The sequence below is a fragment of the Balaenoptera ricei genome, chromosome 5, assembly GCF_028023285.1.
Source record: "Balaenoptera ricei isolate mBalRic1 chromosome 5, mBalRic1.hap2, whole genome shotgun sequence".
Lineage (NCBI taxonomy): Eukaryota > Metazoa > Chordata > Mammalia > Artiodactyla > Balaenopteridae > Balaenoptera > Balaenoptera ricei.
In genome coordinates this window covers 6,378,704-6,395,548 of record NC_082643.1, presented here as the reverse complement: position 1 = coordinate 6,395,548, position 16,845 = coordinate 6,378,704, and the positions used below count along the sequence as shown (strand labels likewise).

Sequence of the window (16,845 nt, the reverse complement as noted above, 5' to 3'; positions counted from 1 at the left end):
TTGGACTTGATGTATATAGAAGAAATTTAGGTCATAATGTTTATTCTCAAGGGAGAGAAAAGTAAACTATATGATACACATGGACTAATGCTTTTCAAGGATACTGTTTTGAATAACACATCTTAATAGACTAACAAAATTTTCATCCTGGTGGGAATAAAGAGTAATGAATCAAACAGCACATGTTACTGTTGTATCAATACATGCTTGTTGCACACTCTGTTTTGAAAGCTTAAAACATCTAACATGATTTGGACCTTTTACAGAAAGGAGTGTATATTATCCCACCTTAAATTACAATAGGTATTAGTCCACTAGGTTGTGGTGGTAGCTCTGTCTGGATTTGACCGTGTAATCATGTTAATCTCTTGAGTACTGTTTTCGTACCTTTCTATAAAATGAAGGTTTTGGATTAGGTGATTTTTAATTTTCATGTAATTTTTGACTCCTTGAGAGGGGGATTGCGAGGGAGAGAAGATTGAGAATAAATTCTGTCAGTGTTCACTGTTATTACCTATCCTTGTCATCTTTATTCCAGGAGCAGATCTAACTCAAAAATTGTTGACCTGTGATCTGTTCCTTATGTGCATGTTCAGAACTTAGAAGCACTAGCTCTTGAAATTAATTGGGATACAATTGAAAATCTTTGAATGGATTTTAATAATCTGAACTAATATTTCAAGTGGATATTCAAGTGGAAATACCTCAGTATTTCCACTAATTTTCCAAGTGGAGATGGCATTATCTGTTTAATGTGAGAGAGTATTCTTGTTTGTCACCTTAATTTTCTAAGAACCTATTGTGTGTGTGTGTCTGTTTGAGGTGTGTATGTGTTTGTTTTCCTCTTTGCTGTGGTAGATTGGTTGTTTGACATTTGTGGCACTTACACGAATTGGAGATTCTGCCAGACCAGTGGAATAATGCTTTTTGCCTTTTGAGAAGGGAAATGATAAAAATTACTGGGAGTTCTATCATTCTTACTTCAGCTGTTCAGAGGAAAATGTATTTGTGAAATCTAACTTTTTCATATATCAGTAAGTAATCAGTGCTTTGCAGAAAAGAATTGCTAGGGTGAGAAAGAAGACTGATTTCTTCTAAAACAGGAGTTAGTGACTAAATGTGAGATTATTCTTTTTTGGGTAACACTTGCTTGAGAAAATGATCAGCTTGAATTTGTTGTCTTAATGGATGATTCCAATTTTCTGTGAGATTTTGTATTTTAATTTTTTTTTTTTCTTAGAACTGTAGCTTTCGTATAAAATAAAATAATGTAGAATTTATTTCCCTGTGCTACTTGGTAATAAATAGACTTTGTTTTTTTATCTAAGAGGAATAGTTACTGAGGTATATTATCCCACCTTAAATTTCATTTTAAATTATGTTGGAATTAAAGCCTAAATTCTCATTTAAATTCTGCATTATCTTCTGATTAAATCTTGAAATAATCTGTTTTTTTTCATTTTTCAGTAATAATTGAATCTATGAATAACGTACCTCCAGTTAATGAGGAGACTGTAGTTTTTAAAAGTGATCGACAGGCAGCAGGAAAGGTTTGTAAAAAATACTCAGATCCTACTAATTATCCTGTTTCTTTGTTGATTGGTTTTTCTGACTTTCACTATCTTAAAAAGTTTATTAATTTTAGTACATGAGCAATCTACAGCTCTCAAATTTTAGTACATTCCCGATTTTCTTCAGTACTTCGTGTCTGTCTGTACATTGGTTTAATACTGCTTATTATCCTTTGCTGTTTGTGTCATTAAATACACATGTATACAGTTTTTTCCTGATGTTTGTCAGGTTGTTTGCCAGGCAGTGGGTCTATGTATTGAATAAGACACAGTTCCTCCAGGTACTCAGTTAGGTGCTGGAGACTTTCCACTGCCTAGTTGTTCATAAACTTTTTTGGTTTGTGAGGCCCTTTGAATAGTGGCTCTCAAAACTTTTTAGACTTTGCCTTCCTCAGGTGGAAGCTGAGAGTGGAATTTTTCAAGTGGAAAAAGATGTCAGAGATAGCAGGAAAGTGTCACTGCAAGCACTTCCTGGGGAATTACGAATGTGTGTATCGTCGAGAGGTTGGGTCCCTTTTCACATCTTACTAATGGAGCAACCCCACATGCTGCACGTCCAACCTTAAGAGGGAGGAAAGACCCCACATTTTACTCAGCAAATAGCAATTCAGAGTGGTCAGCAGAGGACGTAAAACTGTCCAAGATCAAGAATGTAAATACCAACCAGGTGTTCTTTTTCTGGCAACAGGGACAGAGTTTTATTCGCCTCGGGATTCCCCACTGTGTGTAGTACAGTCCTTTGTAAATTATATGTGCTGAGTAAATACGTATTGAGTTGAAAACAAACAGGTAAGAAACCAGCTGCTATCTTTGGAGAAGCAACTTTCTGGGTTTAGTTTTTCCTAGATAAGCAACAGTTGGTGTCTTTTTTTGTTCGGAGAGATATAATTAATTTGTGTTTAATCAGAAAAAAGCATATATTTTGAACTATATTATTAGATCAACTCACATAACTTTCCCTTTTCTATGGCTTTTCCTGCTGTTCCATTCTAACACAAATTAGAAAGGGATCAGGCTTTTATCAGGGTCCTGCCCCCCCTGCACTACCTACTTTTTAGGCCACCAGACTAATTTACCAAAGAGAAGTGAGTCTCTTACGATTGCAAAGCAGTCAGCAGCAGAATTAACTGGGGTCTAGAGCTAATACTTTTTGGCAATTCTTGAGAAAGTTTGCAAAGAGAAGAAAGACTTTTTAACACCTGAAGAATGGTGCCGTGCTTTTCTCCCTTTCAAATACCGAGGCGTAGTACTTTTGTTTCACGTATGGATCTCCGTGCTTTTGACTCAGAGGAAGAAGTACTGCAATACAGAACAAACCCTGTTTACTGCTGGTGCCTTTGTAAGGGGTTAGAGAGATTCGGGGGGCTTAACCTTGGAGGCTGCTGAGAGAGAGGGGCGTGGCAGTGGGTGGAGACTGCTGGGAGGGAGCTCTGCATGCACAGGAGGCTGGCGTGCCGCCTCGGGGAGACCAGGCAGCAGGGGCGAGGGAAGTCCACCTCCTGCTCTTCCTGATGGGAGTTGAAACTCATCATTTCCATGATTCCTTGTATTGATGGTTTTCACGACAGTTCCTTTTTCTTTAATAGCTAACTCAGACAATTTCAATTTCAATATACTCAACACTTTGCTAATTTTGAAAACCTCTAAACTCACATTTCTTATATCCCCCAGTACATTTGAATTTTCAGTCCTGAATGATATTAATACTCAGCCCTTCTGTCATTTGACCTTGGAACAAGTCAGATAAAAATATAACGTTTACATCTTTAACTTTAGCTATGTGGTATAAGTCTAGAAAGAAAAATTAAATCTCTCTCCAAATTTTACATAGAAAGCTTTGTAAATTCAAGAAGTGACAAGTCTTTCAAAAATATTTGATTATAAATCTTAGCACCTTGACATAATCCCCAAGATAATGGTGGAGGTGTGGAGGGTTGAGAATATCAGTTAAACAAACCAGTGATCAGAAAATGAAATTGGATCTCTTAGATATTTAGCATATTTTATCCAGACACTAAATTGGTTTTACCTTTAATGTTAAACCTTTGCACATCCTTCCTTTTCCCTCTCCTCTTCAATAACAATAATGATCAGCTACAGTGTCAAATAATTTGTGTATATTTTAAAATTCACTGAAACTCTGTGAGGAAGTGGAATTATCCCCATTTACTCAAAAATCACAATAGCTAAAAAGGAACAAAGTGGAGTTTACAACCCAGGTGGTCTGATTTTTTTTCCCCTTCCACCTTCCTCCCCCTTTCCCACTGATTTAAGGAGGGCAACCTCAGATTTGAATTTCTACTTTTGCACTTTAATCCTTATAATGATTAGTTCCTCTTGATAATTAGTGAATGGAATTCCATTTTTAATGTTGAGTTCTTCAATATTAGGGGATTTTTGAAAAGTGACCAACCTATATCACCTGTTATTTCTATATAACCTGAATTTTTTGCATTTAGTTTTGAGCATTTGTTCAAGCAGGTTTTGTTTTTGTTATTTTTTGTTTTACTTTTTAACCAATGAGAACTTTAACAATCACAAATCAGCAACTGAGGATGTAATAAGATAGGTACTTTTAATGCAGTTGGTTTAAATTGGTCTAAGGTATTTGGAAAGTTATTTAGTAACTTACCTCAAGAGTTTTAATAATATTCATGCTTTTGGCTCCAATAATTCCATCCCTTACAAATCAGTTTTCAGGAAATCTGAAGTACAGAGATTTACAGATAAAGGTGTTCATTATGGGGCATCAGTTCTTACATTGAACAAATTGGAAGCTGTCTCAGTGTTCTACAATATAAGACAAATTAAATAAATTCTGCTAAATGTGTAAAGGAGTGTTAAATAGCCACAGAAATTATGCTTATGAAGAATATATTTAACATGAAAAAACTTAAACTTTAGGTTTTAAAAGGGAGCAATAGATCAGTGGAACAGGATAGAAAACCCCGAAATAAACGCATGCACTTAATGGTCAATTAATTTACAACAAAAGAGGCAAGCATATTACAGTGGAGAAAAGACAATATCTTCATTAAGTGGTGCCGGGAAAACTGGACAGCTAAATGTAAAAGAGTGAAATTAGAACATTCTGTAACACCATATTACAAAAATAAACTCAAAATGGATTAAAGAGTTAAATGTAAGACAGGATACTATAAAACTCCTAAAGGAAAACATAGGCAAAACACTCTTTGGCATAAATCGCAGCAATATTTTTTTAGATCTGCCTCCTAGGGTAATGGAAATAAAGGCAGAAATAAGCAAATGAGACCTAATTAAACTTAAAAGCTTTTGCACAGCACAGGAAACTATAAACAAAAGAAAAGACAACCTACGGACTGGGAGAAAATATTTGCAGATGATGCTACTGACAGGGGATTAATTTCCAAAATAAACAGATAGCTCATACAGGTTAATATCAAAAAAACAAATCAACAACCCAATCGAAAAATGGGCAGCAGCCCTAAATAGACATTTTTCCAAAGAAGACATACAGACGGCTAATAGACACATGAAAAGATGCTCAATATCTCTAATTATTAGAGAAATGCAAGTCAAAACTACAATGGGGTATCACCTCACACCAGTCAGAATGGCCATCATTGGAAACTCTACAGATAATAAATGCTGGAGAGGGTGTGGAGTAAAGGGAACCCTCCTACACTGCTGGTGGGAATGTAAATTGGTGCAGCCACTATGGAGAACAGTATGGAGGTTCCTTAATAATCTGAAAGTAGAGTTAGCATATGATCCAGCATTCCCATTCCTGGGCATATATCCAGAGAAAACTGTAAAAGATACATGCACCCCAGTGTTCATAGCAGCACTATATTTACAGTAGCCAAGACGTGGAAGCAACTTATATGTCCATTGACAGATGACTGTATAAACAAGTGGTATATACCTAGAATGGAATATTACTCAGCCATGAAAAAGAATGAAATAAGCCATTTGCAGCAACATCGATGGACCTAGAGATTGTCATAGTGAGTGCAGTAAGTCAGAGAAAGATAACTATTGTATGATATCACTTATATGTGGAATCTAAAAAAATGATACAAATGAGCTTATTTACAAAACATAAATAGACTCACAGACATAGAAAACAAATTTATGGTTACCAAAGGGGATAGTGGGGTGGGGTGGGATAAATTAGGAGTTTGGGATTAGCAGATACACACTACTACTACATATAAAATAGGTAAACAACACGGACCTACTGTATAGCACAGGGAACTGTACTCAACATCTTGTAATAATCTAATGGAAAAGAATCTGAAAAAGAGTACACACACACACACACGTGTATTACTGAATAACTTTAATGTACACCTGAAACTAACACATTGTAAATTAACTATGCTTCAATTTAAAAAAATAGTTAAAATGGAGCAATATACAAAAGTATGATATAGTCTCAAAAGAAAAAAAATTATTAATAGGAAAATGACTGGAAAAATCTACACTGATACTGATCATGGTCTAGTTTCTATAATGTACATTTATTATCAGAAACATATTTAAAAACTCAGGCCTTTATATTGGGAAGAGTTTGAAATCAAGAGGCTCCCTTTCATCATTTATAAAACATTTTCAAAAATAAAATAATAGATATGCTAAAAGCAGTTCCTTTACATAAAAGTTAAAGGCTGTATGGTATCTTTGGTTTTTGAGAAATAAACAATTTCAAGTTTAAATCTACTTTACTACTTTTTGAATTTAAAAATGTTGTTGTTTAATATTATAGAAATGTTAACAACTCTGTGGAAACAGCAGAAGTGACTGAATCTAAAAGAATCAAAAAGTTCCATTTCATAAGATTTAAAATGACAGCATTTTATTTCTCAAACGTTACCAACTGTAATTCTTTTGTTCGTATCTTATAACTTAAATGAGCAGTAACAAAAACAAAAATTTATTATTTGCGTCTAGTTGGTAGTTGGTACCACCAAAATGATTTAAATTTAGCAAGGAACAAACTTGTTACAGTTATTTTAGATTCATAGAAAGGAAATCTGGAATAAGCTAATGCATTTATGATCAAAATATGAAGGCTTTATGAGTACGCAGAAATGACTTAAACTTTTATTGGGTTTATATTGACAGCATTACCTTTGAAAACATTTATCGGGTTTCTTTATTTTGCAGTTAAAGGAGAACTTTACGTTTCTTCTCTTTCGTAGATATTTGAGATATTTGGACCTGTGGCGCACCCATTTTATGTGTTACGGTTTAATTCTTCAGAGCACATTGAGAATAAAGGTATTAAAATAAAGGACACTATGTATTTTGCTCCATCAATGAAAGACTTCACCCAATATATATTCACAGAAAGACTTAAACAGTAAGTACTTTATTGGCATGCTATTTCTTTGCTTATCTAATGTTTATGTTTTAGGAGTAATTCTCAGTGATGTAGTTTCTTGTAGTTAAAACGTTATCTATCTAACAAAGAGTTAATTTGTCTTCCTGGTAGCATCTCTGAAAGCTACAATTGTTATCAGACTTTATAGGTCGAGATCATTTGTATCTTTTGCCCAAAATGACATGATCAACTAGTAAGAGCATGTTTGGGCCATATACATTTTGTCAATTTTGATTCGTTATTTTTTCCATTATATACCTTCTTTCATATATATGCTACTTTACTATTAGTATTATAATTTTTTTAAAAAAAACTTCCATTTTTTTTTTTTTTTTTTTTAAATTTTATTTATTTATTTATTTATTTATAGCTGTGTTGGGTCTTCGTTTCTGTGCGAGGGCTCTCTCTAGTTGCGGCAAGTGGGGGCCACTCTTCATCGCGGTGCGTGGGCCTCTCACTGTCGCGGCCTCTCCTGTTGCGGAGCACAGGCTCCAGACGCACAGGCTCAGTAGTTGTGGCTCACGGGCCCAGTTGCTCCGCGGCATGTGGGATCTTCCCAGACCAGGGCACGAACCCGTGTCCCCTGCATTGGCAGGCAGATTCTCAACCACTGCGCCACCAGGGAAGCCCAAAACTTCCATTTTAAATAAAAATTTCTTTGGATTACATTCATAGGCTTCACTATTTAATGAAACGATAATTCTCAAGAGGAAAAAAGATAATGAGTAAATTTCAGGTTACTTATAAATTGTAAACTTAATAGAGGAGAGAACTAAAATGTGTGTTGTGTATCAAGCCATGGTTAACAGGGTTGACTTCACCAACGAACCAGTGGTGTCCATTCTGTCTGGATGCTGTATGAAATACGCTGTATGATGCCTGTGGCATGTGTCTGGTAATATTTCTGTTCCCACCAATGAGCTCTGTATCTGCCAGGTGTAAATTGTGTCGCCAGGTGTGAGCTGTAGAGCTGTTTATATCAGTTAGGTTTTTTATTATAATTACATAATTAATTTTTGCACAAACCGAATTCAAGTAGAATAGCTTTTTCTATAAACATAAGTTAAATGCTTTGGAAGGATGTAATGAATATGAGCCAATAAAAATATTGCCCAGTTAAGGGCGGAAGAAAAGACCGCAAGGGATTGGCAGAGAGTAGATCTTAAATCTGGAAAGACCTTGCACTCAGTTTGACACAAAAGCCCCTTTGAGATCTAGCTGTCTTTCAGTTGGAAACTTGAAATACAGGTGAAGCATTAGGGGTGTGGTTTTTGCAGGAGCTAACAGTGAGTAGTAACCCTGGTGCTTGTCAAACCCTGGTACCAGTCCCAGCTGCAGGCCACGAGAAGGCCCCTCTACCACCTACATATTAAATCCAGTCTGAGTTTCAATTATTGGAAATAATTTCTGAAATGAGATGAACATTTTATTCCTGATAATTGATTAAACTCATGTTTTAAGAATCCACACGATTATCTGAAGGAACTTAAGGTGTTCTTCAGGCTGCATAAGGTTAGTTTTTCTAAATGTTGACAAGAAAGGTGAATTAAATAGACAACAAAGTCATAAAGATTTTAGTATGTTTTAAAATCATGCCTTAAATAATTAGCATTTCATTCTGTTTGAATATTAGGCTGTTGCTCTGGATGTGCCATATATTTTGCTTTTAACAGATAAAATATTTTAGCTAAAAGTTGATAGGTTGAAAAGATTTTCTGAAGATGTTTTTAGATAGATTTAGAAGCAGTCTTTGTACTGATTTGCAAGCACAAGAATTTTGTCCTAGAAAGAAAGAACAAGAAACTAAAGAATTGGGAAATTGAGCCCACCCTGCAGAAACCCAGCCTGACAAAGACTTCTGTTCTAGACTGCATTTTTTGGGTCAGTCATGGGGACTCCTTTGCCTTTGAGGTGGAGAAGTTTAGCTTCTCTCCAGCTTACCTTCTTCTAGTAAGGCTATTTTAATCTTAGCTTCCCATGAACTTAGTCTTTTGTTAAAGATGCTGTTTGAAATGTTGCTTGGTCTTTTCTATAGTAGATTTTGATTTTCTGTGGTGATGCCCTACTTGGGGAGCTTTTACCATTTATATCTTTAAGATCCCACACTAAGGGCACTGCAGGCCATCAGATGGTATCCATACAAAAAGGAGTCCTGGAGCTATGATAAATGCATGGGTGTCAGATGATAATTAAAAGCGGAAAAATCATTGGTATAAATCGTATATAATGTCAAAATTCTGAATTAAAATTTTAGAGCAGATTAATGATTTCATGTTGTGCCAGCCCACAGACATCTGTAAATTGATTTTAATGGATTGTGGATTATTGGATTAATGATTTTAATGAATTAATTCCTGAGAATCTTCCATTTACTTTTGAGATTTGGTTTCAAGCAGTGAGGACAAAATCTCCTAATACCTTGTAATATTTTAATGTAATTGAATAACAAATATTGTCATACTCTGAAATCAAGAAGATTAACCAGATAAGATTAAAAATGAGATTTCAGAAATTATAATTGTACTTATAATAGATCTACGTGCTTTTGTTGGTCATAGAGTGTAAAACTTTCCACCAAAAGTAGTTAATGCTTGTGATTATACTGTCCTTCAGAATCTTCAAAGCTCCTCCTCCTCCCCAAACTAGATATCCTTTGTCTCACCCTCTCTTCTTTGAGAGGCAGTCTTAGAGCAAGCCTTGGTTACTCAGGGAGTATCGTTGATATTCCTCAGGTGAATCGAGGAAGAAGAATTTCATGTTGTGATCTCTGTTGTTGAACCTGTAAAGTCTTAGACAAGGGAATGCCTCGTATTCATTTTTGTGTCCTTGGCACCTGGAACAGCATTTTGACCTGTGGTACTGGTTAAGCATCTGTTGAAGGAAGTTTATGAGCTGAGCTCAGCTATCATGAAACTATCCGTCAAAGTCAGAGCATCTGGAGCTACTTAGGAACTGCAGAACCACTTTGCCCTGCACAACACAGCCTTGGCCTCTCATTCTGATTCCCTGCTCCTAATATTTACGTGTGCCTTTCCCACATCTTCTTAAATGAGGTAAAGAACACAAAAATGAGCCTTTATTCTTTGCTCTTCTTTTCATATATATTGCAAATTAAGATTGAGCTTAGGTCTTGTACTTTATTATTTTCCATACTATTAGGTTATAAGCACTTAACAAAATCTTAGTAAGTACCTTGACCCTTTGACCTTTGTTTTTTCCCCCTAGGGATAGGGGATCAGATGCATCATGGAAGAATGATCAAGAACCACCACCAGAGGTACACGTATAAGTCTTTTTACACAGTATTTGAGAGAGGAAGGTAGGGCTCAATCTTATAAACCCATCGTTCTTGGCCTGAAGGAGGTCCTCAAGGCTGCTCACCAGTCACACTGCCTTTTGCCAGCCTGTGTGCTCTCCCCTGTCCCAGACGGCTTTTATACCGCCCAGAGTTTGTGATCATTTCAGGAAAAAAAATTTTCAGTCACATTTTAATAATTATCAGCTTATCATTTTCCTTAAAATATCCTATTTTTATCAATTTCGTTGAGGCCTGGCAAAGGCAGAATTGTCATTATTAAAAAAAAATTTGTTTCCTTTAGTAGGTTCACCATGTGGGATGTGATTATACACCATCACATTTATTGATGGTGCTTTTAATAAGCTGCCTTTCTTTTGGAGGTACAAAATCATTACAGTCTGCCTACTTCTCCATTTTTTCAGTATAATTACCTTCCTAAAAAGAGTGTTCTTGTATTTCTTTCTTAAATCTATGCCAGCAAGACTATTTTTATGTCTCTAAGTAGCTTGATATATATGGTCTTTAAATTATTAAAATATGAAAATTACAGCAGTGAGTGTATACGTTTATTAAAATAGTGTGAATTTATACAATATAAAAGAAGAATTGTAATTATTATAAGTGGGAGTTTTTAAATGTGCTCAGTAGTTGTGATGAAGTTTCTCAGTTTTGTAAATTCTTGGTATTTCAGATTTAATTTTGGTCATTTTAGATGTTCTCAAACAGTGCTGAAGGTTCATGGTCTATGTTAATTTCTAATTTTGCTGAAGCATGAGTCAGGGAGTGCCCACTTATATAGTCACTTAGCCAATGAACAGTCCTAGTTTAGTATCCACACTGCCATGGGATTATGTTTTCTGATTTGTGTCATGTGTACATGTGATTTCCACTAAGACCCTGAAGATTCACTTAATGTACTTAGTTATGTTCAGGACATCTTAAAAGTATTTGGGGATTCACAAAGGTCTTGAAACATATTTCTTGTGAAATCCAGATATTCTAATACATCCCTGTTGTTTTAGACCTAAGCATTAAAGTTGTTAATTATGGAATTGTTAATAGTTTATAAAATTGGTTTGATTGGGTTAATTTTAAAATTAAATCACAACATAGTTTATGGGAATTGTTTTTTCCAAGTAGTTGAATGGATGTCTCTATTTCTGTAATATGAGAAACTCTGAGTTTCTAAATTTTATAATGATCAGATTTTGTAGTATAGGATTATTGCCTGGTCTTAATCGTAGACTAGAATTTGGAATTTGTGGGGTGTAAACTTAAAAAAAAAATCATGCCCTGAAAACAGGAAATACTGAACTTGGATAAAGGAGCATAATAGTGAATACATCTTATTCATCTCCACATCCGTTTCTAACATATGAGTACATAATTTGAGTTGAATAAATGTGTTCAGTGAATGCAAATTTAAATTTATATATAAGAAAAATGTGAATTTTTCTCTGATTTTGTGAGGTGGTAGCAAAATACTGCCAAAGTAGTCACTCTAAAATAAACCATTGCCAGTTAAGATCGTTTAATACATCCCTCCTGCTTTTTTTTTTTTTTTTTTTTCTTAACATCTTTATTAGAGTATAGTTGCTTTACAATGGTGTCCTACTGCTTTTTAGGATAATGCCCAGTTATTTAAACTGGCCCCATAAGGGTCTTTATTAACTTCTCCAATTTCATCATCTCAGAGTTTGCTGTGTAAGAAGCTTTCGCTTTGCCTTAGAGAACCGTTTGTACTTCTCTAATATACGGTGCCTTTGCACGTATAACCCACTCCCCAAAAGCTTCCTTCCCCTTGTTCGTCTCTGACTCATCATCAGAGATTCCTCCTGGGGCTCCCGTATCAAGCCTTCCTTGCCCTCTTCCCCCTTTCTGTTGCCCCATAATCCCAGAGCACTGTCACAGCGCTTGTTTATTGGCTTATTTATCTATTTTCTCGTTTGAACCGTTTCAGAGAAAGCAGTGTCTTCCATCTGGCCTCAGTACGTTCTAGTGTCTGGCTCAGTACCAAATTTAACATGAGCTTAAAATTTTTAGCACATTAAAGATCAGTAATAAAAGGTCATGTGTTTCAAGGTACTAAAATTAGTTGATGTTTTTGAGTTTGATTATAGATTCTGAGGCATATCAACTCTTGGTTCATGGAAGATTCAATCTAGAATATATTTCAGCAAGACCATACTGAAAATACCGTACAGAAACTTTCATATGTATCTTATTTCTTCCTTTTAATTAGGGAACACATGTATACACAGTGACCCTGCTTTTGTATTTTTTTAAACGAAACATAGTCATTATTTTCTGAAATTAATAGGATAGTAAAATACCTGAATTCCAAGAAATCATAGAAGTTATACGTAGCTAATAGGTCTTGGTTTTTGGTAGGTTATAACAGTGGATCCCAATTCTTAGTAACATCTGAATTTTCCCTCTTGTGATTTAAAATGATTTCTTCTTGGAAGTTGGGTCATTCGTGTATCTACTTATCAAAGCCTTTTCCTACACTCCTATCCAAAGAGCATCCTAGTGATTTTCCCCACCCTTACTTTGCCTTATTATTTATTTATATCCCTTACTATACCTGACATTGTATTATTAAAATAATTAATCCCTATAAAGTGTTTAAAACAGTGCCTGGCATATAATGGGTGTGTGTAAATTTTTGAATGAATGAAGGGTATAACATTCACTTCCATTTTTATATTAGATCTGATAATTTATGTATTTGCTTATTCCTAACTACTCCTGTCTTTAGGATTGTTTGGCAGCGGGTACTATGATGAATCGTGACTCTAAGCTGGAAGTCAGAGTTCTAGCTAGGGAATACCCATATCTGAAGGGTGTTTAAGATGAGCATTTTAACGTTACCTATCTGAAACTTTCTACGAATTCAAAACAAAACAATATAAAAAAACCTTCAGTACTCATCTTCTGTGTTAGAGTCATTAGGCATTTATCAAAAAATATTTTATTTTTCTATCATATCTGATTTGAATATTATTGGTAAATATTAAGTATTGAAAAGGGTAACTTTTCTGTCAGGGTCACTGTTAAATATGTACCATTGAATTGGTAAATGCATGTGACATAAATCTGTCTATTTTTCTGTGCAAGGCCTTAGATTTCAGTGATGATGAAAAGGAAAAAGAAGCCAAACAGAGAAAAAAATCTCAGATTCAAGGCCGCAAAAAATTCAGATCTGAATTTAATGAACCAGGTGAGTTAAATGTAATATATAGTCATTTTTTCATCTTCATTTACATCTATATAAGTTCCTCAGTAATAAAACTGAGGGAACATCTGGGGTCCTGTCTTTACGCTCTGGCACCTGGCCAGCATTGGAGGCGTTACACAGGTGCGACGTGGTGGGAGAGTGACAGGGGATGTTCATTGGTGGCTTTTCAGGCTCGTGGGTGTAAACTTGGCTCCTAGGGGTAAAAGGCAAGCTAAGCCTTGGTAGAATCATTTGTACTCATCAGTACTTTTTTTTTTTTTTTTTTAGAAAGCTGTTTGCTTCCATTTTTAGAATTAAATGATATGGTGCTTAAGCTAAAATCAAGGTGTTTTATTTCCTATTGACATAATGCAATCACAGAAGAAAGTCTTCATGTTGCCTTTCTATATCCACATCCACTTCCCTCCCCTTACCCCTTCCTCAGCTGCTGACAACCACTGATCTGTGTGCCATTTCTGTAATTTATTTTGTCCTGTCAAGGATGGTTATATAAATTAGTGACTGGGTTTTGTCACTGAGCACAGTTTTCTGGAAATCATCTAGATTGTTGTATGTATCAAGTTTCTTTTCATTCCAGGGTAATATTCTGTGGTGTGAATATACCACAGGTGGTTTAACCGTGCATCCATTGAAAGACATTTGGGTTGTTTACAGTTTGGGGTTTTATGAAGAAAGCTGCTTTATACATTTGTGTACAGATTTTTATGTCAACACAAATTTTCACATTTCTCTGGGATAAATGTCCCAAGAGTACAGTCGGGTTATATGATACAGTTGACAAGTGGACAACTTTGGGGTCAGGGGCACTGACACACACACACCCCAATGTAGTTGAAAATCTGTGTATAACTTACAGCTGGTCCTCTGTATCTGCGGTGACGCGTCCGTGGATTCAGCCAGCCCTGGATAGTATAGTACGCATCTGTTGAGAAAAGTCTGCTTATAAGTGGACCTGTGCAGTTCAAACACATGTTATTTGAAGGCTCCACTGTAGTTGCATGTTTAGTGTCTTGAGAAACTGCCACACTGTTTTTCGTGTGGCTTTACCACTTTAGGTTCCTGTCACCAGTGTATGTATGAGTGGCCCAGTTTGTCTGCATTCTCACTAGCATTTGGTATTTTCATTATTTTTTATTTTAGCCATTCTGATAGGTATGTGATGATATGTAATTGTGATTTTTAACTTGCATTTTCCTAATGGCTAATGATATTGAACAGCTTTCCATGAGCTCATTTGCTATCTGTGTATCTCTTCAGTGATGTATTTGTTCACGTCTTTTGCCCATTTTCTAATTGTGTTTCTGTGTTTTACTCTTGAGTTATGAAAGTTTGTACATAATTTCTTCCAGTCTATAGCTTGTGTTTTCATCCTCGTAAAAGGATCTTTTGCAGAACAAAAATTTTTTATTTTGATGAAGCCCAGTTTATCTGCTTTGCTTTTATGGAGTCTGAGAATTTCTTTCCTAGACCTACATCCCAAAGATTTTCTCTCTCTCTCTCTCTCTCTTTTTTTTTTTCTGAAAGTTTTCAAAATTATTTTAGCCATTTTAGTTCCTTTGCCTTTCCATATGAATTTTATAATAAACTTCCCTATATTGACAGAAAGTCTTGCCAGGATTTTGATCGGAATTGGGTTAAACCTATATGTTGGTTTGGAGAGAATTGACATCTTAACTGTATTCAGTCTTCCACTCCACAAACATGGTATACATCACCATTAATTTAGATCTTCTTTAATTTCTTTCACCAGCATTATGTAGTTTCCAGAATGCGAGTCCTGTACATTTTTTTGTTAGATATACACCTGAGTATTTCATTTTTGGGGAATCATTGTAAATGGTGTTGCGTTTTAAATTCGTGTTCATGTGTTCATTTCTAGAATACAGAAATACAATTATTGTTTGTATGTTTAGCTTGTGTCTTGTGAGCTTGCTGAACTCACTAGTTCTAGGAGTTTCTCCCTTGAGATTTTCAATGTAGACAATTATGTCAGTGGCAGATAAGAACAATGCCCCCCCCCACCCCGCCCCTGCAGTTTGTATGCATATTTAGCTCTCTTTCTCACCATTACTAACTATAACTTCTGGCACTATATTGAGTAAATATGTTTTGTTCCTGGTCATAGAGGAAAACATTCAGTCTTTAAGTATAATGTTAGGTGTAGGGGTACTGTAGATGTCCTTTATCAAGTTGAGGAAGTTTCTGTCTAGTTCTGTTTTCCCTGAGCTTTTTTTCAGGAATCATGAATTTTGTCAAATTTTTAAATTCTGACAATTGTTTTTCTGCATTGATTGATAAGATCACATGACTTCTTCATTACCTTGTTAATAAAGTAGATTACATTGGTTTTAGAATATTGAATGAGCATCATGGGAATAAACCATGGTGTATAATTCTTTGTATATGTTATTGAATTTTGCTCATATTTTGATAAGTATTTTTATGTTTATATTCATGAGGGATATTGGTCTTTCTCTTTTTTTCTTTCTTTCTTCCTTTCTTTCTTCCTTCCTTCCTTTCTTCCTTTCTTTTCTCTTTTTCTTTCTTTCTTTCTTTCTTTCTTTCTTTCTTTCTTTCTTTCTTTCTTTCTTTCTTCTCTTTTCTTTCTTTCTCTCTCTGTTTCTCTTTCTTTCTCTCTCTCTTTCTCTCTCTCTCTCTGTCCCTCTCATTTTTTTACCTGGTTTTGGTGTCAGCAGATGCTTCCTACTAGCTTCATAAAATGACTTGGGAATTTTTTTTTTTATTATTTTCTTGAAAACGTTTTGTAGATTTGGTGTTAATTGTTTAAATGTTTGGTAAAAAGTCTCCAGTGAATCACCTCAGCCTGGAGATATCTTTTTTTGGGAGACTTTTAATTACAAGTTCAATTTCCTTAATAGTGATATCTTTTTCACATTGGATAGATTATAGTAAGTTGTGTTTTTCAAGGAATTGGCCCATTTCATCTAATTTGTCAAGTAATGTGTGTAGAGTTGTTTACAATATTGCCTTGACATCCTTTTGATGTTTTTCCTGATATTGATCATTTGTGTCTTCTGTTTCTTTGTCAGTTTTGCCTAGAGGGTTGCCAATTATGTTGCTTTTTCACAGAGCCAGTTCTTTATGTCATTTAATTTTCTTTATTGTTTTTCTATTTGCAGTTTCATTCTTTCAGCTCTTTATCATTAACTTTCTGCTGCTTGCTTTGGGTTTATTTTGTTCTGGTTTTTCTAGGTTCTTGAGGTGGGAGCTTATATTATTTATTTAAGACTTTACTGCTTAAACTTGTTCCACAGATATTGGTGTGTTTTATTTATTGTGATTTAGCTTAACGTTCCTTTCTTTGTTTTTATTTACCTTGAGACATCCTCTTTGACCAATGGATTAT

At 35.0% G+C, this 16,845-nt stretch overlaps 1 protein-coding gene across 1 annotated transcript in view; it reads left to right on the top strand.

Moving 5' to 3' along the window:
• Positions 1-16,845, top strand: part of NAF1 (nuclear assembly factor 1 ribonucleoprotein) — a 39,039-nt gene that overhangs the window by 18,585 nt on the left and 3,609 nt on the right. The window contains exons 4-7 of the mRNA XM_059923878.1: positions 1,468-1,550; positions 6,758-6,918; positions 10,165-10,216; positions 13,358-13,460. Coding sequence (XP_059779861.1) covers positions 1,468-1,550; positions 6,758-6,918; positions 10,165-10,216; positions 13,358-13,460 — 399 coding nt within the window. The remainder of the gene's footprint in view (positions 1-1,467; positions 1,551-6,757; positions 6,919-10,164; positions 10,217-13,357; positions 13,461-16,845) is intronic.